The sequence below is a fragment of the Phoca vitulina genome, unplaced genomic scaffold, assembly GCF_004348235.1.
Source record: "Phoca vitulina isolate PV1807 unplaced genomic scaffold, GSC_HSeal_1.0 scaffold85, whole genome shotgun sequence".
NCBI lineage: Eukaryota > Metazoa > Chordata > Mammalia > Carnivora > Phocidae > Phoca > Phoca vitulina.
In genome coordinates, this window is record NW_022589788.1 from 3,253,434 (window position 1) to 3,276,579 (window position 23,146).

A 23,146-nucleotide genomic window follows, 5' to 3' on the forward strand; every position below is an offset into this window, starting at 1 on the left:
GGCCCAGCCCCTGCTGCTAGACAGGTGTCCTCTGAGGGGCACACACAGAGGCCACAGGGAGGACATGAGGACGGAAGGCCCATACACCCTCTGGGCTCCGGGAGGACGCCTGGGTCCGGCCCGCAGCTGCTCACGCTCCAACCGTCCCACCTGGCAGCCCGCCGGAGCCCACATCTGCCCGCTCCGGGGCTCACCTGCCAGCCACTCTGCCTGGAATCCCCGTCCCCCCCTCCCCTGCCGCCTCCTTCGCCTCTCACCCATCCACACATGGCCCAGAGCTCCTGGGTCAAGCCCAAGTCCGGGAAGCGTGGACGATCCCCAGAGAGCTGAACGTGGTTGGGGAGGGGGTGCTGACTGTCACACAGCGGTGGCCCCATGAACGGCCTCCCTTGGTCCCTGCCCTGCCCAGTCCCCGGGCGGCATTTCTGCCCCTTCTCTGTGTCTACTCCCTCTCTTCTGTCTGCTCATGTGACAGCAGGAGGGCAGGGAACATCTGCCTCTGCCCCGCACCTTGGAGCGCGCTCCATGAACCGGGGTCTGGGTGAAGATCCCACGGGGGCGCTGTTTGGAGCCCCGTCGCTTCCCGTGTGCTCTGAAACATGATCCAACACCCCCTCCCACACCTTGCAGGTGTCCCGTCAGCCTGGAGTTAGGCCAGAGTGCCCTCCCACATCCCGCCGCTGTAGGAGACTGCGACACTGTGCGGGGCGCTGGGCTAGGTGCTCTCGGGGGTGGGCGAGGCTGGGCTTTGAGCCGGAGGGCATCAGAGTTTGGAAGGCAAGCAACAAACACGCGCACCTCTGAGTTCCAACCATGACCAGACGCACGTCTTGGCCTCCTCCACACCGGAATGTGAGCGGCGGTTCAGAGCAGGGTTTCGATGGCATGCGTCTGTCCAACACGCAGCTGACAAAAGCATCCAAGCAAAGTTCTCTGCAGCAGAAATCCAACAGATGCTCGCTTGGCCCATCCTCAGTGGAAAAAATATACGACAATAACTCATTGCAAATAATAGGGCCTTGGAAAGAGGCGCTTAAGAGATTTTTGAGAAAAGAAAAGATCATTTGGTTCAGTGCAGAAATTCCCTTCTTCCACCGCATGGTTTCAGAGCTCTTTCCCAACGTGGCAGGACGCAACTGCCCCACCATGTCCCAGGGAGGCGGGGACCCTCCCCAACGCCAGCCGCTGGGGGGGACTTCCGGCTGCATCTGCATCTCCAGGGAGGGCTCCTCACTCCTCCGGAGCCACCTTTGTTCACGACGTCTCACACGCACGCTCTCGCTTCAGGTGTTCATTCGCTCGACAGACAGCTGCCGAGCTGCCGAGCCCAGCACTGGTCGTGGTAGAGATGGTGCATGAGACCCACCGCAGGCCTGTGGGGCTCACAGTGAGCGGGGGGCACAGGTGAGTGGGGGGCAACAACCCAGTGTGATGCAAGCCGCATGGGGAGGTAGAGAGGGAAGGCTTTATAGAAGGGGCCTTTCACAGTGGGTCCTGCCGGCTGAGTAGGAGCCCACCAGGCGGAGGAGGGAGCACGAGCAAGGGGGGTGTGGTAGGTAGATTTTTGCCCAGGGCATGTGGTCATCCCTGTGAAGATCTTTCCCAGTAGAAAGAGAACAGTAATGGCACCATTTGGTGAGGGCTTGTGCTTTAAACACACGCTCTCACAAAGCAACATCATCATCCCCATTTTACAGAGGCGGAAACCAAGACTCCAAGGGGAAAGGACACCCAGCTCTCAGGATCCAGGCCCCAGACCCAGAACAAAGGAGCTCTGAAGGACAGAGGGAGTCACACACACCGTGGAGGCCCTGAGCCTCCAGCTTTCCCGGAGGAAACCGCCAGCTCCCATCTGGGATCCTGCCTCCTGCAGGGCCCCAGAGCTCACACGGACCAGCCTTCCCAGGGGGCCAGTCTCCTTCCCAGGCTCCAGACCACCCCCTGTCCCTCTCTCCAGGAGACCCAGGCTGCTGATGGGGAGGGTACCCCCCCCTGCCCACCTCTGTCTGGTGGGGGAGGCACACAGCCACGGGTCCTTCTAAAATTGCACCTGCAGCCCCATCTCCCTCACGATGCTCTCTATAGGGCAACGGATGGGGCTTGAATTGCCCTTGACAGGGGTGAGCAGCAGCATGATGACCCCGCAAAGGTCCACACCCTAACCTTGGATCCTGTGAATGCAACCTTACATGGCAGAGAAAGGATTTTGGAGATGAGGTTGCATTAAGGATATTGAGATGGGGAGCTAGCCCGGGCTACCTGGGGGTGGGGGGCGACCTGAGTTCACAAGTTCACAAGTGTCCACACAGACAGGGGTGTGAGACGGGGAGGTTTCCAGGACGCGGCCTTGAAGGTTGCAGCCCCGAAGCTGGAAAAGGAGGAGGCCATTCTCCCCGGAGCCCCAGAGGGAGGGGAGCCTGCCGGCACCTTGACTTCAAACTGTGGGGGGATGGTTTCTGTCCTTTTACGCCCCCGCCCCCGCCCCCACCGCTGTGTGTGTTACATTTGTCGCAGCTGCTGCAGGACGCGAGTACAGTCTTGTACTTGAATAAACGAATAACAAGTTAAAAAACACCCTGAAATACTGACTCGCACACAGTCCGGACCCCCCGCATCCACCTGATGTGTTTCTCTGGCCCCTGCCCGTTTCCAGAAGGATCCACCCAGAGCCTGGAGCCTGCGGGGGAGGGGGCGTGCTGGGACCAAGCCCCGAGGAGCCCGCCAGCGCTGGAAAAGCCGTGTGGCTGAAAGGGTCAGACGAGGGGGCCTCCCGTTTCTGCGTCCCCACCATGTGGGGGGCGTTGCCCCAGATGGTCCACAAGATTGGGGCTCCCAATGGCTGCTCACAGAGTCATCTGGATCCGCCTGGGACCAATTAACAAGACACTCGGGGCTCCGGTGATCGCAGAAACCTTGTGCTTCCCACTCATAGTGACGCGGTCGCTTTGGTTTTAAACGTGGCTCCTGAGGATTTGAACTTGGCCAACGCGAGATGCTCCTCCCCCTTTTCTTCAGTTCTCAGGGGCTAACAGTGGGTTTTGGTGTCAGGGGGGTGCACTCAGCTGCCGAGGAGACACCCCCAGTCCTGGACGTCACTGAGTGAGGCACCCACGGCTGGTGGCCACGGGGCCTCGGGGTCACGGTGCCACCGTGCTCGTGGCGGGGGTCTCCCACCATGAGGGCCATCTGCTCGCACTGTCCTCAAGGGGACTCCATGCCTCGTGCTTCCCGGAGGCCTCCTGACACTTCCTTGGCCCCCAAACTGGGGGCGGGGACTCTGGCCATTGCCCTCAGCCGTGGGCTCTACCACCGGAACCATGTCAGATGACATTCTTCTCTCTCCCTGATCCAATTCCCAGAGCAGAAGGGTCCCTTTCTAGGCAAAGCCCTCCCCCTTCATGCAGAGCTTCCCCTATTACCAACATCCTGCACCAGAGGGTACCTTTGTTAAGACTGATGAACTTGTGTGGGTATGCAATCTCCCCAAGTCCACGGTTCACGTCCAGGTCACGGGCGGTGTCACGCACACCGTGGGTTTGGACAAGTGCATCATGAGAGGGGTCCACCCTCATGGTATCACACAGAGTAGCTTCGCTGCCCTAAACACCCTTGTGCTCCACCTGTTCCTCCCTCCCCCAACCCAGCCCCCTTGCTGTCCCCACTGTTCCTTTTCTAGAATGTGCTGTAGAGGGACTCCTACAGCCTTTTCCGCTGCCTGGCTCCTTCCCCTTAGTCATGTGCCAACCACCCCAACACTTAGTGGGGCTAAACAGCAGCCCTTTGATGAAGCTTGCCAGTCCCTGGGCCAGTGTGGCCGGTGGCCACCGAGCTGTCTTGTGTGCAGGTGCCCGGCTGGTGCCCGAGTGACCGCGTGACCCGGCATGGCTGCGCTCACGTGACTAGCAGCCATCGGGGACACCTGGCTTCTCCTGCCGCGGCCTCATGTTCTCCAGGAGGTGGAGCTGGCTCTCACAGAGGCTCAGGGCTCCCAGCACACGGGAGGCAGCCGAGCCCCGTGCGGCCACGCTTTCCAGGCTACCGCCCGTGTCCCGTGCTCTAATGTCCATCAGCCAGAGCCGCGCATGAGGGGAGGGGACGCCACCTCTCCAGGGAAGAACCGTGTCCATCTACCTTCTGCCACGCTTGCCATCCCAAAGGGGGCTTCCGTGCCATCCTGCACATCTCCGGGGCTCGTGCGTGAGGCTCGCTGTGGACGGAGGTGTGCACACGTGGACGCCTGTGCACAGGAAGGGGAATTCACTTCTGGGTTTTCTAGATGACGCGAGATAATGCTGGGTGACTGCTCTCTAAAGTGGGGTCAGCTCTGGCCAGCAGCACCCGGGAGCTCCCGAGTCTGCGTCCCGTGCGCGGGGCTGAGCTGGCATCTCGCCAAGGCTGGACCCGCGTCATCCTAATGGCCAGTGCGGCCGGGCTGCTCTGCGGGCACATTGGCCGTTTTCCTTTCCACTTCCATAACTGGTCTGCTGCCGTTCTTGTCCCTTTATTTTAAATAATTCACCAACCGTGCATGTGCACGCGTGTGGTTATATCCTATGCACACGCATATACCTGCCTGGGACACACGCAGACGTCCCCTCTGAGCCCGGGGCTTGTCTCTCCACTGTGCCCGCGCTGTCTTCCGTGCAGGATGGTGGATAACTGGATTGTGGTCCAGCTCAGTGATCTTTCCCTCTTGTGCTGCTTGTCTCGTGGGAGGCGTCCGTCCCCACTCTGCCTGGTGAAAAGATGCTTCTTTTCCCAGAAGTCACACCATTCCTGCTCGCCGCAGCTTTGGCTCTCAATCCGACAGGCGTGGGGGTTTGGGGAGCCGAGCGGTGGGGTTCCCACGCCTCACGCGGACCGGCAGGGGCGCCCAAGCAGCCCCCGAGCTGCCAGGCCACGGGTCGGCACGCCGGGTGTCAGGTCCACCTGTCTGAGAACTCAATTCTAGGAATTTCCGTTTTTTCATATTTATTTATTTACCCCATCCTGACAGTGCCCTGTAGTCATGAAGCAATTTTATAATAAACCATCAGATCTAATAGGGAAAGGGCCCCCTCCTGAAATGTGTCCTCTTCTCCAGGGGAGCTGCGATGAGCCATCCTGGCATTTATTCATCCTTTCGTTCCAGAGTCCGTTCGCGAAGGTTTACATCAACCCTGTGGGATTTTTTATTTTGCAGTCGCCACGAAGCTCCGGACATCTTTACCACACTGACTTTTCCCACTTAGGAACACAGGAAATACTGGGTCAGGCTTATTCCCAGATATTTGTATACATTCTTGATACTCTGAACTGTACGGTTTTTAAAACTGCATTTCCCAGCTCAGTGCTGCGGGTCTGTAGGATCAGAGCCTACTTGGTTCCCTGGGAAACCCTCCTGTTCTTCCCAGAGGCTGGCGGAGACTGGGGTTTTCTGTGCAAGCGATCGTACCCTCTGTGGACAATGTCCACTCCTTTCTTCTTTATCAGCCCTTTGAACCTGTCTCTTTTCCTTGGTTGGCTGGTTTTCTGGGACCTTCAGAATCACGTGGATGGGAAGTGGGGGGCACCACCTGGCCCCCTCCTCGGACTCACTGGGAACCTGCTCCGGCTCCACAGTGGGCAGAAAGCCCTCGCCCACTGAGGTGGGTCTGTTCCTCACTTGCTGAGGGTATTTATCCTGGGTGGGGTCGGAGGGCGCAGAATGCCTCCCTGCATCTACTCAGTGGGCCCTGGGGTTCTCTTCGGTCTGCCCCACGGTGTTAGCTGAGATCGGGGTGCAGGTAGGTGAGCCGCTGAGCTCACAGCAGTCTGGCCTCCCAGCAGGTCCCTTCCTGCACAGGGAGGGCTGTGCCCCAGGACCAGGCAGAGGTGGGGGATGACCCTCTGGGCCGTGTCCTGGAAAGCAGATGTCCCTTCGGTCAGGGCCCGTCCAACCTCGAACTCGGCTCCAAGATCCAGGCCGGGTCGGGAACGGGCGTGTCTGCCGTGCTGGACAGAGAAGCCCGGGGTACGCCCGTCGTGATCACACCCTGTGGGGTCCTCCTTGCTGGCCCGCGGGCCTCGAGCGCGGGTAGGAGCCGGCTCAGAGCGGATGCACACGGGAGCTGCCCCACGGGGCAGGGGCGGGGTAGAATGTGAGGAGAGGGGCCTGCTCCCGACCTGGCCCGTCCTGGTAAGGGATCCGCCACCCGCCTTCCTCCCCCAGGGGTGGGGCCCTTTCCCGGGCCTGACACAGCTGCATACCCCTCCCTTGGATTTCTCTGGAAACCCGGCCCTGTCCTCCCCTAGCCTCACCACCTTCCCAACTGATAGGTCCCCAGAGGTCCCCCCACCCTGCAGACAGGCAGGCCGGGCCGTCACGGATGCGGAGCCCACCCTGTGTGTTCTGGAAGAGACGCCCGTTTCCCGGAGACGCCCCTAGCCCCACGTTCCCTCTTCCCGGGATGCTGTGCGGACGCCACCCAAAGCCGCAGAGGCTGTGAAATGTTTTTGGCTCTGGCTGGAGGTGAGGGCCGGCCGAGCCCAGCAGTGGACAGACGAGGGCCGTGCCTACAGTTAGAGACGGCTGCCCCGGGCAGGGAGCGAGGCTCTGCAGAGCTCCGTGCCCAGCGATGCGGGCCCGGCCAGGAGACTGCCCTCTGCTCGGGGAAGGGACACCCGCAGCTGTGCGGGAGGCTGGCTGAGAGCCTGGGCTCCCAGCCTTCCCTCTCTCCCTCCTCCCTCACTTCCTGGTGCAAGGCCTCACACGACTAGTGGAGCCTGGAGGGCGTGGCCAGGTGGGCAGGTGCACAGGTGTCCGTCTTCTTTGGCAATTTCACGTCAACCTGGTGACCTTCATGAACCCCGGTTTGTTAAAACACTAGTGTTTGATGTGCTGCGGTGAGTCTCCCCAACAGCCTGGCACGGGACACCTCCTGACGCCCTCCACACACCAGGACACTGACCGCACGGGGGACAAGGCGCAGTGGCACGGGCAGGGGGTCTTTGCGGGGCACTCCAGGTCACACAGGGACAGAGAGAGGCAGAGCCTGGACTTGCACAGACCCCAGCCTGTGGCCGGCAGCCCCTTGCCCAGGCCAGGCCCTGGGGGCCCCAGGAAGCACAGGCCGACTCCCCCAAAACACAGGATGGATGAGGCAGACCGGAGCCCGAGGGGCACCTTCTTGGCCCCCACAGACAGGCCTTTCCCTTCACGAGGGAGGGAGGCCCTCTGCCGACGGGCGTCTAGCTCTCGCTGAGGTGCGCCGAGAGGCCGGCCCGGGAGAGAGTCCAGCTTCGCGCCAGGCACACCCACCTCCTGCCGCCCCTGCCCGCCCCTTTTCGGAGGCCACGGGGCTGCTGTCTGCCACTCCATGCGGTGATGAGGAGGACAGACGCTGTGCGTCCTTGGGGCGGTCACCATCCCTCGCTCAGCGTTTCCTCAACCAAAGCTGGAGGCCAACCTGGACTTGCGTGGACATTCGTCACTCGGATGAAGCCGGTGCGGGGAAAGACGTGGTCTGCAAGGAGGCTGGAGACAAGCCATGCTGGGGAGGAGCTCCAGCACCTTGCAGTTAGGAAGTGGGGCTGTGTGACCCCGGGCAGGTCGCTTTCCTTCTCTGTTTGGGGAGGTGGGTGGGAGACTCTCCAGGGACACCTGGCAAGGAGTGACTCTATCCCAGCCCAGGGGCTCGTGCTGGAGGGGCCATCTCTACCCCCTCATGCCCACACGGCTCAGCCCAGAGCAGAGTCTGTAGTAGTTAACGGGGCCTGTGCACAGGAGGGCCCCGTGGACCTGCGTGGCCGGGTTACCCGACAGACCCAGCGGGGACACCTTCTGCTACGGCGGGGGCAGCGGGGCTCCTGGGCTGGGCACCCGTTCGGGGCACAGGTGCCAGGCACAGGCCCATCCTGCACTCATGCTGCTGTCTGGGGCTCGGCCCACCCCCTCCTTGCCTCGGCCGAAACGTAGGGACCGGCCGCCCAATGCTGCGAGCCCCTCTGTGCCTGGCGCGTTTTCGCTCCTCCTCCTCAGGACCCTGAGGCAGGGTTTGTTTCTGGTTACAGATGAAGGAGAGAGGAGGGTCTGAGAAGCTGAGAGACTTGACCAGATGACTCAGCCTTCGGTTCAGAGTTCCGTAGCCTGTGGTTGTTGGCGCTCTTCCTGCGGTGTTAAGTATCGTCGAAAGCAAACAGGAGACTCTCAGCCCCGGATCTGGCGCCGAACCCTCTGCTCCGTGAATCCTCACTTGACTCCCCACACCGGGATCATCAGCCTCATTTTAGCTTTGACCAAACTGGGGCTCAGAGAAATGAACTCACGCCAAATCCCCAGCCTCTAAGTACGGGGCTGGGACGGGAACCCAGGGATTGGACGACCGAAGCGCCCCTCGGAACTGTCTGCTGCCCTGGAGACCTGGGGGCCCGACGGGTGGGGTGGGGGGCTGGGACCCTGGGTGGGGGCGACAGGGCGAGGAAGGTCAGGGAAGGCGCAGATTCCCAGGTAGGTGCTGGGCCCCTGAGTGACCCAGCCGCGGGTCCCACCCTTCGCCGGGTGGCTGCAGGCCCAGGCCCAGGCGCTGCCCAGCGGTCAGTGACCTCGGAGATCTGGGCTGGGGTCACCGTGCCGGCCGTGGCCTGCCGCACCAGTGCGGGTCATCAGGTCGTCCTGTTTTCAATTTCGTTGTGGCCTCCTCCCACTTTCCACGCCCAGCCCCAAGAAGGCAGTTTGGGGTCAAGGTTGGAAGGTTCGGCTGTCTCTCTGCTGCCCCCTGGTGGGAGCGGCCAGGACGGGGCCTGCAGGCCACCTCTGAGCCGGGCAGGGGCTGGGGGCTCCCCTGGACCCCAGGGACAGTAAGGATGGTGGAGATCCCCTGCCTCCCTTCCTCGGGGCCTTCCGGGCTCTGCTGCCTCTCCTGGGCGCGGAGCCAAACCCAGAGCTCTGCCCACCGGCCAGTCCCTCTGCCGGCCTCGGTTTCCCCTTCTGCTAAAGGAGGGTCTCAGACGAGGGGAAACGAGAAGTGATGTTTTCGGGGCACAGGTGTCCACGAGATGAAGATGTTTTCCAGCTAGGTGGAGGCGGTGCTTACACATCACCGTAAATACACAAAATGCCACTGAATGGTCCACTTTAAATGGTTAATTTTATGTGGATTTCACCGTATTTAACAAAATAAATTAAAGAAAAAGAGGAGATTGAAATAACGCCGTGTGGGTGAGAGCCAGCCAGGAGACCCACGGCCTCGCTGGGCCTCAGTGTCCCTGCCGGTAAATTGAGGGTCCCCGGCGCTTGGCGGCCCCGATGCGCCTTTAAACACGCTCGGCAGCGCACTCCGCACACAGGCCCGGTGGGGCTGGGCCACAGGACACTCAGGTCGGGGAGCACTGGGGCCACCTTCCCCTCGCCCTGTCTCTGTTGCCTTCGGGACACTGACATGCTAACACCCTCTTCTCGGACCCGCCCTTGGGTCCTACGGCAGAGCATCCCTTGGGGCAGGCGGGCAGGGGGTACGCTCGGCCCCGCCTGCCTGCTGTGTGATGGTGGGCCGGGCACCTACCCTCTCTGTGCCTCCATCTCCTCCACTGGAATGAAGATGGTACCAGCCCCAACTGTGCAGGCCCCGTGAGGGCAGTTTGAGGGCTATAGGCAGGGCCAGAGTCGGACACACAGCGAGGGCATGGGCAAGGGAGAAAGAAGATGCCCAGGGAACCCCACGGCCACCTTCACTCTGACGTGGGGGAACTGGGTGTGGGGGGCCGGCAGGGGGGCCAGTCCTTCCAGCTCATCGCCGCAGACGAAGTGCAGCCATAGTGTGGTCCCCGAGGACGGGGCCTGGGCCTTGGGCACCCCCCTGGAGGCAGAGTGGGGGACGGGGCCTTGCAGGTTCGAGCAGACTCCTGCAAAATCACGTATTGCTATGTGCCCCCCACCTCCGTGCCTCCGTTTCCCAGAAAATGAGCCTCGCAGAGACACTAGGAGAGGTGGGGACAGCGGTCCTCAGGGCGGGGCGCTGGGGGCCAGCCAGGGTGCCCGCCCCCAGCACCGCTCTGGGGCCAGGTTGACCCTGCGGATGTTGAGCTCAGTGGCAAAGGTCCTGGCCTTCTGGTAGAAGAAGAGGGACTTCTCGCGGTCCAGGAGGAAGTTGTGGTAGATGGTGGCCAGGCGCGTGTAGATCTTCATCTGGGCCTTCTTGTTGCCCAGGTCCACCGCCGCGGCCAGCGCCAGCTGGTAGTACCCGGCCGCGTCGAAGGGGTCCTGAAGGGGAGATGGCGTTTTGCCAGACTCGGCGCTAATGCGCCTGGATGCGGGCGGGGCCTTGCCCGTGCCCAGCCTCCCCGACCTGCCCACCCCCAGCCCCTCCTGAGGGAGCGCTAAACTCAGACCCTGCCCTTCCCTGCGCCGCTCGGAATGGGAGGGCTTCCTGGAGGAGGGGACATCCCAAGTAAGGAACTGGCCACAGCAGGTGCTTGCTTGGGGGGTGGTGTGTATCTGTGTGTGTGTGCCTGTCCTGTACGGGGGCCACAGGGAGCCTCTCTGCCTCCTGGGCGTGTGCCGGAGGGGAGGAAGTAGGCCTGCGGCCCCTGATGGAATTCCAAGATCTCCTCGTGGTGAAGACAGACGTGGTGCTGACGGCGGTCACGGCAGGGAGGCCCCTTGACCCCAGCCTCCCGGGCCCAGGGACCTTTCCTTCCTGCACCATGAGACCGTGGAGAGATAAGGTCCTGTTCCCAGAGCCTGGGCATCAGGTCAGGTACCCTGGGCCCGGCTCCCTGACTCTTGTCTTGGACAAGTGTGTTCACCTCTCCAGCCTCAGTTTCCCCTTCTTGTGCAGAGCTGCTTAGTCATCAATCTCATAGAACCTGGGGTTCTAAGCTCTATGTGGCCCCATCCTCAGATGACCCAGGGGTCAGGAGCATTATGTCACAGACGACCGAGGGCTCTGGGTATAAGGAGCGCAGCTGAAGTGGGCCACAGGTCTGCCCGACCCCAGCCTCCACGGCCCCTGCACGGGGAAGGGCCCAGTCCAGAGCCTAGCCTGGGACAGCAGGCACAGACATGGAGCATGGTCACTGGGTCAGACAGCGTGGGTTCTGAGGTCCCGGGCACTGGATCCCCACCATGCGGCTCCCAATCCCTACTCTGATTAACGGACCATGCCCGGCCTCAGTCTCTGCCCTGTCCTGTGGGGGCACCTCTCTTCTAGAACTATAAAGCATGTGAAGAGCCAACCACACAGAGCTGGGATCACACAGAGGCTGGGTCACATACAGCCTGGATCACAGAGCCTGGATGACACAGAGCTTGGATCACACAGAGCTTGGATCACACAGAACCTGGTTGTCACAGAGCCTGGATCACACAGAACCTGGATCATACAGAGCCTGGATCACACAGCTACTAGATTGCACAGAGCCTGGATATCACAGAGCTTGGGTCACACAGAGCTTGGATCACACAGAACCTGGTTGTCACAGAGCCTGGATCACACAGAGTCTAGATTGCACAGAGCCTGGATATCACAGAGCCTGGGTCACACAGAGCCTAGATCACACAGAGTCTGGATGGCACATGGCCTGGATCACACAGAGCCTAGATCGCACAGAGCCTGGAATCACAGAGCCTGGATATCAAAAGCCTGGGTCACACAGAGCCTGGATCACAAAGAGCCTGGAGGGCACAGAGCTAGGATCATAAGAGCCTGGATGGCACATGGCACATGATCTAGACAGAGTCTAGATCACACAGAGCCTGGATGGCACAGAGCCTGGATCACATAGAACCTAGGTCGTGCAGAGCTTGGATCACACAAAGCCTGGATCACAAGGAGATTGGATGGCACAGAGCCTAGATCACACAGAGCTTGGATCACACAGAGTCTGGATATCACAGAGCCTGGGTCATGCAGAGCCTGGATCACATAGACTGGATGACACATGGCCTGGATCACACAGAGCCTAGATTGCACAGAGCCTGGAATCACAGAGCCTGGATATCAAAAGCCTGGGTCACACAGAGCCTGGATCACACAGACTGGAATGCAGTGAGGCTAAGCCGCAGTACCCACCACTGCCCACAAGCTCCCCCAGCACTGTGGGACTCTGACATAGCAGGAGGCCGCAGTGACCACCTCCGACCACCAGGTGTCACTAGTGCACAGCCAAGCAGGGAGCTGGGGGCCACCAACTGGGTGGGGGTCTTCCAGTGCCCCCCCGCTCCTAGATGGCATTCAGGGGGGAGGTGGAGGGGGAGAAGTCAGCCCTGGGCTGGGGCGCACCCCCTTCAGCCGACACGGCGCAGGGCCGCGGTGCAGTGCAATGCTATCCCTAGGGTGGGACGATGGGCATCGGTGGGCGTAGGGGAGCGAGGGAGACCTCTCCAGGCTCTGGTCTGTGTCCGCTGCGGGGCTGGGAGCGGATGGGGGAGAGGCCCCGGCGCCAGGGCCTGGGACGGTGTCTGCTGACCACGCCTGCTCCTCACGGCCTGGCCTGGAGCTCCGCGGGGCAGACACCGGGGCCAACGCTGGAGGAGGGCGGGACCCCGACCTGGGGGTCTGCGTGCAATCCCACGCCAAGAGGGCCCCAAGTGCCCCGAGCCCTGCCCCCCGCCCCCACCCACCTTCAGATCGTAGAAGATGATGTCGCCGAGCACCAGATACACTTTCACGTAGTACAGGGTCTCCTCATCGAACTGCAGGGGCGAGCTGCAGAGCGACAGAGCCTTGAGGTAGAAGTGCTCCGCCAGCTCGCCGTGGCCCAGCCGCTGGTGCAGGGCCGCCAGCCGGTGGTAGGCCACTCGCTCGTTCAGCCGGTCCCCTAGGGACGCAGGGGAGGGGGCGCGCGTGAGGTTACAACTGCAGGGGTGGGGGGCACAGACCAGCTCCGGCCCCCACGCCCACACTGTCTCAAAGCTCCAGCCAGTCACTTCCCGTCCCAAGACTCAGTCTTCCCATCTGCACAGCGGGCCCAGTATTGCCTGCGCCCTGTCCACATCAGGAAGGTGGACATCCCAGCTCTGTGTCTGCACACGGCTGCCTGGAGGGGGTGACAGCAGGCCCCAGAGCCAGGCAGTCTGTGCATCGCCAAGCACTGGGACTCCGGCCAACCTGCAGACACGACAGGGCCCCTCCCTGCTGTATTAGCAGGAGCCCCCTCCCCCCACCCTCGGGGCGTGCCCAGACCCGGCTGTCTCCAGGTCCCTGCCGGTTCCCTGTGGGGCCTGCACACATGCCCTGCTGTGCACCCAGCGCGTGTGTCTCTCTGGGGTGCTGGGACAGGGGGTGCCCGGCATTGAGGGGACCGGGGTGTGGCCAGCCAGGAACAGTGGGGCCGGGAGAGTGCGGTGACGGGCACCAGTAAGGCATGGCATGTGTGCAGGGACGGGAGACAAGCCTGGGTGTCCACAATGCAGGGCCACCAGCTGGCCTCCCGGTCAGCCGGGAGAGAGGCGGAGGAAGCCACAGAGCGGACACGCAGTGAGTGGGACGCTTCCTGAGAGGCCCCGACCCGTCCCCCGGGCAGATTTGGGGCCGCTCAGCCCAGCCCCCCGGCAGGAGAGAGGGCAGCTGCAGCCCCGAGCAGCCCCGCAGGCGTCCTGGGCTTCGGCCTCCTGTGCCCACCCTGCTGGTGCCGGAGGCGGAGGCCCCGCGGGGGCCGGTGTGCAGGGCTCACCCCGGGTGATGCTCAGCGCCAGGGCCACGTGGGCGAACTCCAGGCCCTCGCGGGGCGACTCCAGCTCGGCCAGCAGCGCCACCAGCTTGTTGCACAAGCGCAGCTCCACCTCCTGGTTCCCTGTGGTCACGGCCAGCGGCAGCGCTCGATCCTGCCGCACAGGCAGTGGTCAGGCCTTGCCCGCAGCGGCCGGCCGGCCCAGGACCGCCCCAGGGCCCTGAACACACACAGGGAGCTTCCACCCCTCCACCCCTGCGTCTGTATTCAGCTCTGGCCCCCGAGGGCAAGGTCAGCCCGGAGAGGCCCTGACAGTCCCAGGGCCACTGGGCCTTGAGCAAGCTGGGGTGTGACCTGCAGCCCATCTCAGTAACCTCAGACCGCCCCCCACCCCCCGGGCGATGAGAGCCTGACCAGGAGGGTCCAACATCCCTCCGCGCTCTAAAAATGCATGTCTCTCTGTACCCCAGGGCTGAGCTGCACGCCGTGAGCCGGGCGGGCAGGGAGAAGCCGGCCTCCTTGGGAGGCTCCTACAGCCCTGGGCCCCGGTGCCAGTCCCCCCACTGACGTGCTGTCCTGTCTCTCTGAGCCTCAGCTTCCTCATCTGCAAGACGGAGCAGGACTCGCCTCCCAGCTGTTTGAGGACCTGTAAGCCTGAAGCTGCCTCTGTCCCTCAAACAGTCCCTCCTTTCTCCTTCCCTCCCAGGTTGGGGGTGGGGGTCCAGATCACCCCAGGTGAAACCAACCAGAAACGAAGCGAGTGCATGGGGCAGCCCTCCAGTCCAGGTGGGAGGCCTCTGCCAGCCCAGTCCTGTGACTCGGCCCTCGAGGCCCACCCTCGTCACCCAGCTCACCCGGTAGAAGGACACTGCTTTCTCTCGCTCCCAGGTCCCATTGAAGAAGATGTCCCCAGCCGCCTCAAACAGCTCCAGCCCCAGGTTGGGGTCCCCCGTGTACAGGGCCGCATTCTGTGCCACCTGTGGGCATGCCGGAACTCTCATGAGACCCACAGTGCTCTGGAGGGAGCTCACAGCCTCCCCAGCCGCCCCCAGGCCCTTGAGGCGGCCCTGAGGATGCACGACACGTGCGCTGGGTGTCTCTTTCCTCTCCACACCTCCGTCCCTCAGCAGGGACTGGCCTGTTTCCAGCCCCTGTGCAGCTGGGGACATCAGCTCCCACTATGTAGCAGGGGGAGCCCCATCCAGCTGGGGCCCCGGGAGTCGGCAGGTGGGGGCCGCTGAGGACTCTGGGACGGAGCTCGGAGGGGGCTCTGAGTCCTGCCGGCCGCTCCTGGACCCTGGCGTTCTCTCCTCCGGCTTCCCCTCTACTATTTATTTTCCTCCGCGGCACTTGGCAACACCTGCCCGTCTCTTCCACCAGATGCTAAGGCTGTTGGTTCTCCGATGCATCCAGGGCCCAGCAAGGTACCTGGCGCGTAACAGGTGCTCAACAAGCACCAGGAGTGGACAGGAGTGGGCTAGCCCCGCGGGCAATCCAGAACCTGCCGCACTCCCATGCACCTCTGGCCTTCACCACCACACCCCTGTCCGCAGCCCCGAGGCGGCCCCGAGTCAGAGCTGTCAGAACTGCCCTCCCTGCCCCCCGCAGCCATCCGCTCCCGCTCTGGGATCCTCAGCCCCTGGCCCAGGGAAGTACACAGCAGGTGCTCAAAAATGGAAACACTCATGAGTCTCATGAGTCTCTCAATTTACTCAAAATCATGTCACGTTTGGGAACTCAACTGGAAATGGAGCTCCCGTGATGAATGCGTTTTTTAAGGAGACAGGCCATATGCTGTCGAAGCAAATTCTTCTGTGTGTCAGTCAAGTGAACGCATCATCTGCACGTTTATTGAGCACTTGCTGTGTACCAACACAGTGGTGGGCGCGGTGAGGGGCACAGGCGTCTGGGCCCGGGGGCTGGGATTGTTGTGGAAGATGCTGGGGGCCGGGGCGTCCAGGGCGGGGGTGGCAGGGGCAGCTGGCCAGCAGCAGGTGCCCGCAGCGGGCTGGGGATGAGGGAGCGAGCGAGCCGGGGAGCGGAGTGTGCACGCACGCGCCCCACGCCCTTGCACCTGGATGTAGAGATCCACCAGCTCGTTCTGCTGGAGGATGTAGTAGATCCTCCCTGCCTGCAGCCAGGCATGCGCCTCCTTCTCCTTCTTCTGGAGGTCGATGAAGATCCCCAGACTGCGCTTGGTGTAGTCCAGAGCGGACTTGTAGGCCCTGGAATTCGAGTGGGCTGGTCAGAGCGGGCGTCCCCCGGCCGGCGGCCTGCAAGCAGGCATGCCAGGCTCTTCCCAGTGCCTGTCGGGTGACTTCTGTGCATCCGGCAACAGTAAAAGACGCTCTCTGGAGGGAACGGGGAGGAGGAGCCGGCCACCCTCTCCGCACCCCACCCCGACGCCCCAGACACGGGCCCGCCCGACCCCTCCAGCCACAGCCCGGAACATCAGCGCTGGGCAGAGATTTACAGATAATGTAGGCCAGCGGTTCCCAAACTCGGGTATGATTGTAGGGCCCTGCTCCCAGAGCTTCGGACTCAGCAGGTCTGGGGTGGGGCCTGGGACTGTGCATTCCCAGGAGGCTCCCAGGTGATGTGGATGCCGCTGATCCAGGGACCCTGCTTTGAGAAGCGTGGATCAAGGTCACTGTCCATTAGTCCTGCTGTGAAACTGAGGCCCAAGGGTGTGGGGTGGAGGCCGAGATGGGCCCATGGCTCCTTCCCTGCCTCTCAGTGAGTCCCCAGCTGGATGGGGAGGTGATCAGTGATCTTCCCGGGCCGTCCGTTACCCCATCTGATCAGGATGCTCAGTGTGGGCATCACCCCGGACAGGTGACCCTGAAACTCTGCCCACAGGAAGCAGGCAGGACAGCCAGCTACCTCTCCGTGGATGAGAATCCTTCAGGTCCATGTGGCCACTGTTTGTGTCATCCGAGGGGACAGTTGGGGACAGGCTGCCCGGCCCAGAGCTGGACTGGCCAAAGGAGACTCAGGGCAGGCAGAGGTCAGCTTACTAAAGCCACCAGGACAGGAAGAATGGCCCAGAAACGCACACGCTGCCTCCACCGGGAGGTCGGGAGGTGTGTGGGCAGAGGACAGCTGTCCTGGGACCCACAAGCCCTGGTTGGGACGACCCCCAGGCCCGCCGGCTCAGAGCCTATCTGACACCAGGAATGAAACGGTCCCTGAGGAGAGGTTGCCCCCGGATCGGGGCCGGTGTCCTTACCGCTCAGTGCCCAGCGACAGGTAGAGCTGGCTGATGGTCTCCAGGAGCTGGCCCTCCAGCGCCTTGTCGGCCACCCTGCTGGCCAGCGAGAGCTGAAACTCGTGGTAGACGACGCACTGGGCCTTGCTGGGCAAGACTCTGCTGTAGAAGTGACACAGCTGCTGGACGGCTCGCAGCTGGCCTGGGCGGGGGGACAGGAGGAGCACGTCACCATCGTGCATTGCAGTGACATGGGACATTTGCAGGGCTCAAAGGCCCCCGCTGTGTGCCTGCGTCTTCCGTGCCTCCAGCTGGGGTCGTGGCAGGTGGGGAAACTGAGCTCAGACAGGCTAGGCCACCTGCTCAAGGTCGAGCAGCTGAAGCGCACCGTGGGGAGCCCAGGCAGGGCATGTCACAGACATGCTGCTGACCACTTCCACGATTCCCAGGCCTGGGGGTCCTGGCCAGCCCCTCCCAGCACACCGGGCAGCCTGCCTCTGCTTCCCAAGACCCCTCCCGGCCAGACAGGGGCTGCCTTCGCACCACACTGACCGGCAGACGGCACCAGGCGGGCACGCTGAGTCCGAAGCAGAGTACCGGGTCTGGAGCACACAGCGCACGGTGGGGCTGGGATTCAGACCCAGCTTCCAGCTCCTTTACGGAGCCAGGCTCCGAGCCCACAGCCTTACTTGCCTCGCCTGAACCAGGGGGCTGAGGGCGGTCGAGCGCTTTCCCCACTAAACCGATCCAGACATCAAGGAGGACACAGACGATCAGAACAACCCCGTGACCCATGCGACCTCACACGTCCTGTTCTCTGGGACAGATCATGTGCCGAGTCCCAGAGCAATTCTCAGTACATGTGAGGGGACGGGCATCTTACAAAGCATGGAACAAGACCAGAAATCAGTAGGAAGGAAGTTCGGGAAATTCACGGGTATGTGGGTGCAAAAAACGTGCTCCTAAATAGCCCGCGGCTCATGGAAGACATCACAACGGGAACTCGACGGTATTTGGAGATGAGTGGAGATAAAAGCACAACGTACCCAAACCTATAGGATGCAGGACTGCAGCATTTAGAGGGACTTTCTAGCTCTAAATGCCTACATTAAAAAAGAAAAATTTCAGATAAAAAATTTAAACTTCCACCAAAAAGAGGAGGTAACTAGACCCAGAGCAAGCAAAAGGAAGGAACAACAAAGGTTCAAGAGCAAAGATAAAATAGTTACATCGAGAAGAGAAAAACCGAGAGAGAAAATGAATGAAACTGAATGATGGATCTTTGGGAAGATGAGCAAAACGGACTCATCTTTAGCCAGACCAGAAGAAAAGCTGTAAAATTGTCAGAATCTGCAGTGAATGAGGGGGCATTAGCACCAATCTGACAGAAACGAAAGGCACAGAAGAGGATGAACGATTTATGCTGACAAAGGTCAACCTCGATAAAACGGACAAACCTAGGGAGACACAAGCTACCAAAACCAGCTCAGAGAGGATGGAGCGACCCTCAGTGTCCTTGAGGTTTAGCACGGGGGGAGGGGGACAGCGGGCCTTGTGCGCGCAGCCAGGACCTGCCCGAGGCTGCAGGGCACGTCTAGGGACCCGGCTCTTGGTTCCTCCTAGGGGTCCAGAGGGTCCCCTTCCAGGCTCAGGGAGTGTCCTATATCCCTCAGTGGCTCCCCAGTGCTCTCGGGGAAAATGCCAGCCCACAGTCTGGATTCCCTGGCCCCTGCTTGGGTTTTCACCACCCACCACCCAATGCACCCATCCCAAACTCTGCATCTCCCTGCATGGCCCAGCCTCTCACCCCAGAGCCTTTGCATGGGCTGCACCTTCTGCCTGCCCTCCATCCCATGCTTGGCTAAACCCTCCTCAACCCTGAGGTCCCATGAGTCGGGGCCGGGAGCCTCCCATCATCACGAGGAGTACCCCCTTTTGTGCCTCCTGTGACCTGGGCATCAGTTTCCCACATTTGGCCACCAGCGGAGGCTGCACAGAGCCTGGCGTGCTCCGAGAGCCGCCCCCAGCCAGCCTCAAGGGCACCTGCAAGTATCTGCAGGTTTCCACCACCCAACACTCTGGATGCTGGGAAAACCACCGCTTGCCTCCGGGTCGCAAACCCCGGGCGTGTTTCTGGGCAGAAATGGAAAGAAAACACGTTATCTCCCAGGAAGCCGGCGCGTGGACCCCGACCCGGGGAAGAGTGGGGCCGGGAAGCGGGCGCGGCTGACGCTTACCCTCCAAGTGGTCTGTCTCCACGGCGACCAGAAAGGCCCACTCGTAGTAGCACTTGCCCTGTCGGGCGAGGGCCCTGCGGGTGTACAAGTGGCCCAGCCTCAAGAGCACCCAGGTGAAGTCCTGGCCGCACTCCCTGCCGGGTAGCCGCGAGAAGAGCTTCACGGCCTCCAGGTGGTAGTGCTGGGCCAGGCCCCCCGCGCCGGCCTGCAGGCACAGGGCCCCGAAATTGGCCAGGACCACCGCTTGGTTCCGCAGCTGGCCCCGGGTCCTGGCCACTCGCAGGGCACGGTAGTAGCCCTCGGCCGCCTGCCGGGTCCTGCCCGTCCTCCTCAGGGCCACGGCTGCCATGTTGGCGATCACGCCCTCCTGGTCCACACTGGCCACCGCCACGTCCAGGACGGACTCGAGCATGTCCAGGGCCACCGCGCTCTGGCCGTGAAGCACGTACAACCAGGCCAGCGCCACCACGTAGTCCACGGCCAGGCGGCCGCCCGCCCCCGCGGCCGCGTCCACGGCCTGCGTCATGAAGCAGATGGCCGTGGCCTGCTGCCCGTGGTGGCTGTGCAGCTGGGCCAGGCTGGCGCAGAGGGGGCCGCGCAGGGGGCCCGAGGCCGCGGAGGCCAGCGCCTGCCGGAGGTAGGGCGCCGTCTGGGAGGGCGGCCGGTGGCGCCGGGGCGAGTTCCGGAGGACCAGGTCCGCGCTCCGGAGCGAGCTGCCCGGCGAGCCGCGGGCCCGCAGCGAGGCGGCCCTGACGCAGCTGAGCACCAGGTGCGGCAGGCACCGGCGGCTGTAGACGTCCGCCAGGAGCAGGTAGCCGTCCGCGGGCCACCAGGCCTCCGGGGAGCCCGAGGCCGCGTGCAGCAGCAGCAGCCTCTCCAGGAAGGGCAGCGCCGCCTCGGGCTGCTTGAGGCGGGCGTGGTGCTTGGCCAGCAGGAAGCAGGCCCGGGCCTCGGCCTGGGGGCTCCGGCAGAGGATGGCCCGGCGCAGGGCGTGCCTCAGGAGCTCCGCCTCGGCCTCGGTGCTGCAGACGTGGCCGGGCGTCCCCAGGAGCAGGGCCGAGGCCTTGGGCAGCACCTGCACACACCTGTCCCTGTTCTTCTGCTTCAGGTGAACGGTGGCCAGGTTGGCGTACACGGCCACCACCAGGGAGAGGTCGCCAAAGCGGCCCCCCAGCGCCCCCAGAGCCTCCTCGAAGTACACGCGGGCCTGGGACAGCTTGAGCCTGCGCACGCACAGCCGCCCCAGCAGGAAGCAGAGCCTGGCGAGGGCCATGGGGAAGCCGGCCTTCTTGGCCGCCGCCCGGGCCTGTGCCAGGTGCCCGGCCAGCTCCTTCTCGTCGCTGAAGCCACAGAACAGGGTGCTGAGCCCCGGCAGGGAGAGGTCGTACAGGCCACGGAAGCAGGCCTTGTACCCAGGCGCGTCCAGGAACAGCAGCAGCGAGCCCAGGGCCTCCGGGTGGGCCCAGTCGGCCCCCGCGTCCAAGCAGAAGGAGGGCTCCTCGCTGTCCCGTGAGCTCGCACCACTGGCCGCCGTGCACAGACCCCAGGACACTGGCTCCTCGGGGCAGCCCCGGCCGGACTTGCATTGTTCTAGAACATTCTTCACCTTCTGGAGGGTCTCACGTGGCTCTGGGTGCAGGCAAGGCTGAGGCATTTCTGCAAAGCACCAACCCCCCCGGATGGATTAGAGCCTGATCGGGGTCCAGGCTGGGGTAGGGACATCCCTCCGAGCCTCAGTGTCCCTGTCAGGTACTGCGTGAGCCTCCCCTACCTGAGCGTCAAAATTCACGTGAAACGCTGAGCCCAGAGCCCAGCACCCGGCACTCAGGGGGAGCTCAAACATGGTTACAAGAATAAGGATCAGTTTGGCCAAGCTTTTCACCCGGTAACCCCTTCCTATGCTTCCCGTTTGAAAGCACCGCTCTGCGATCACTCGGAGTCCTTTCCCCTCCAGAAAGAATTAAAGCCACTTAACGGACAGACATGTCCATGTTCCCGGCTACAACCGCCTCCGTGGGATTTCCCAGTGCTTGGGGGTCTCCTGTCAGGTGCAGGACCCCCGTGAAAAATCATTATGAGCCAATCAGAGCTATGGGTCAGCAGGTGCTCACAAGCCACCCACAGAACGGACGAAACCCGCACCGCTGGAGGACAGCGATGTCTGTGTCCCTCTCTCCAGCTCTGGCCTGGGACCATGCCTGGTAAGAAAGATGAGGAATGGCTCCCAGACCCCCGGGTCTCCACCTTCCCCCTGGCTGGTTTGAGAATCCGAGGTCCACAGCTACTAAAGGGACAAGGTGCTGGAGAATCTGGGGACGCCCACTGCCCAAAGCGCCCGCCCACCGGCCTGTTGGCTTTGGACAGAGCCAGTGCCCGAAGGCACATCCAGGGCTGAGCTTCCTGTTGGGAAAACATGAGCTTAAAGAGGAATGTGTTTGGAAGGAAAGAACTAGCATCTAAAGACTCTTGTGTTTTGAGTTCACATGCAAACAATATGTTCAGAACTCTCTTTATTAGTCTATAAAGGCTAGGAATAAAAAAGAATTCAGTGTGGTTCAGGGGCAAATGTCTGACCTGACTACCTGATGTGTGGGTGTGAATGTGCCCCCACCCCCTCCAACGCTGGCAGGTCCTGCCTCCCCTCACTCAGCAAGCCCCGGGCTGCAGGGAGGGCCCGGGAGTAGCCCTGGAATATCCAGAACCTTCCTTGTCCAATACCCAAAGTGGCCCTTCCCTGTTTGCATCTAGGTGGACCCCATTCCCAAGGAACCCCAACGGGACCTCGGGCATTCAAGTCCCCAGGATCTCCCCGATGCAGACCCTCTGTGGGGGGACGAGATGGTGGTGTGGAAGGAGGAGGGGGTCTCCCTTAACCAGCTCCAAGGGGGAAGAAGAGGCAGATCCTAGAGGGATTTCTGCAGCACGAAGCTCCAAATACAGGCCCTATACCCCCTTCACTCTCGCAAAGCAGAGAATTTCAGCTGGTCTAGGTTTCAAGAAAGGAACCCACGGTCAGGCGTGGGCTCAGGCAATGGAGAGGACGCCCCCACCTTAGCTGGAGGGCTGGCGTGTTCACGGGGGACCCACTACCACAGCAGCGGGGGGCTTCACCTTTACCTCATCCACCTCCCCTGCAGGGCCGGACGCCCCACCTGCCCGCCCTCCCCCACGAAGGTGTGAGGTCCCGGCCCAGCACCCCATCTCTACCCAGCTCTGCAGCCTCTGCCTGGCATCATCCCCCGAGGGCCCGCCCGTCCCCATAGGAACTCTGCCCTGTGGAAAGAACCTACCTTGTTCTTCCAGCTGGTCAAACTCGGCTTCTTCTAGTCTGTCTGAAATGGGGGAGAAGCGAAGCGTCACCCTCGGCCAGCACCTCTGGGAGGGGCCATGTCGGGAAGGGGTGGTGACACCAGGACAGGAACACTCGGGCAGCCTGAGGGGCTGTGGAGCTAGGGGATCCCCCGGTCGGTCGAGGGGCTGAGAACCCCCATCTTGCAGGCTCTGCCCCACCCCACCCTCTCCAGAGGCCACGTGCTTCTGCAGCCACTGCTCTGGGAACTGGGGTGCGCTGCCCACCATGGGCAGCCCTCGGCCTCACGGGCTGTCCCCGGGAACAGAGGGGAGCTCCACTGCGCCCCCACCCTCCTCTCGCCAGGGCCAGCCCTCCCTAAGCCTCGCTTTCCACCTCCTGAAAGTGGGCCGACGCTAGCAGCTGGCTGGGAAAAGTCGTATGAGGTGTGAAGTCAGCCACGACAAACGTGCAGGCTCGTGGGAAGCTCTGTGGCCCCTGGAGGAAGAGGACCCCCAGAACGCCCCCCCTGCACTGAGGGGTGCCGACAGCCTTCCTAAAACAGAAGACATCGCATGCCAGGCTGGCTTAAGCCTTATACGCTCAGCTGAAATCTAAGTTTGCCTGTTTAGAGAAACCAATCTGTGGGAACCTAGAAAGTTTAACTCTGCTGTTGGTGGAGAAGCTCCCGCAGTGTGCATCAGCACGTAGACCGCGAGCAATGTGTGTATGTGTGTGTGCGCACGCGCACGTGTGATGTGTAGGTGTGTGCATGTGTGTGCA

General features: G+C 62.4%; 1 protein-coding gene across 1 annotated transcript in view; it reads right to left on the minus strand.

The window, feature by feature from the left end:
- Positions 1-9,126: 9,126 nt before the first annotated feature.
- The window catches only part of SH3TC1 (SH3 domain and tetratricopeptide repeats 1), a 31,640-nt gene continuing 17,620 nt past the window's right edge, over positions 9,127-23,146 (minus strand). The window contains exons 11-18 of the mRNA XM_032395583.1: positions 22,365-22,406; positions 19,075-20,730; positions 16,859-17,039; positions 15,704-15,854; positions 14,484-14,606; positions 13,633-13,783; positions 12,581-12,777; positions 9,127-10,219 (exon numbers count right to left, since the gene is read on the minus strand). Of these exons, the coding sequence (XP_032251474.1) occupies positions 9,962-10,219; positions 12,581-12,777; positions 13,633-13,783; positions 14,484-14,606; positions 15,704-15,854; positions 16,859-17,039; positions 19,075-20,730; positions 22,365-22,406 (2,759 nt within the window). The 3' untranslated portion in view covers positions 9,127-9,961. The remainder of the gene's footprint in view (positions 10,220-12,580; positions 12,778-13,632; positions 13,784-14,483; positions 14,607-15,703; positions 15,855-16,858; positions 17,040-19,074; positions 20,731-22,364; positions 22,407-23,146) is intronic.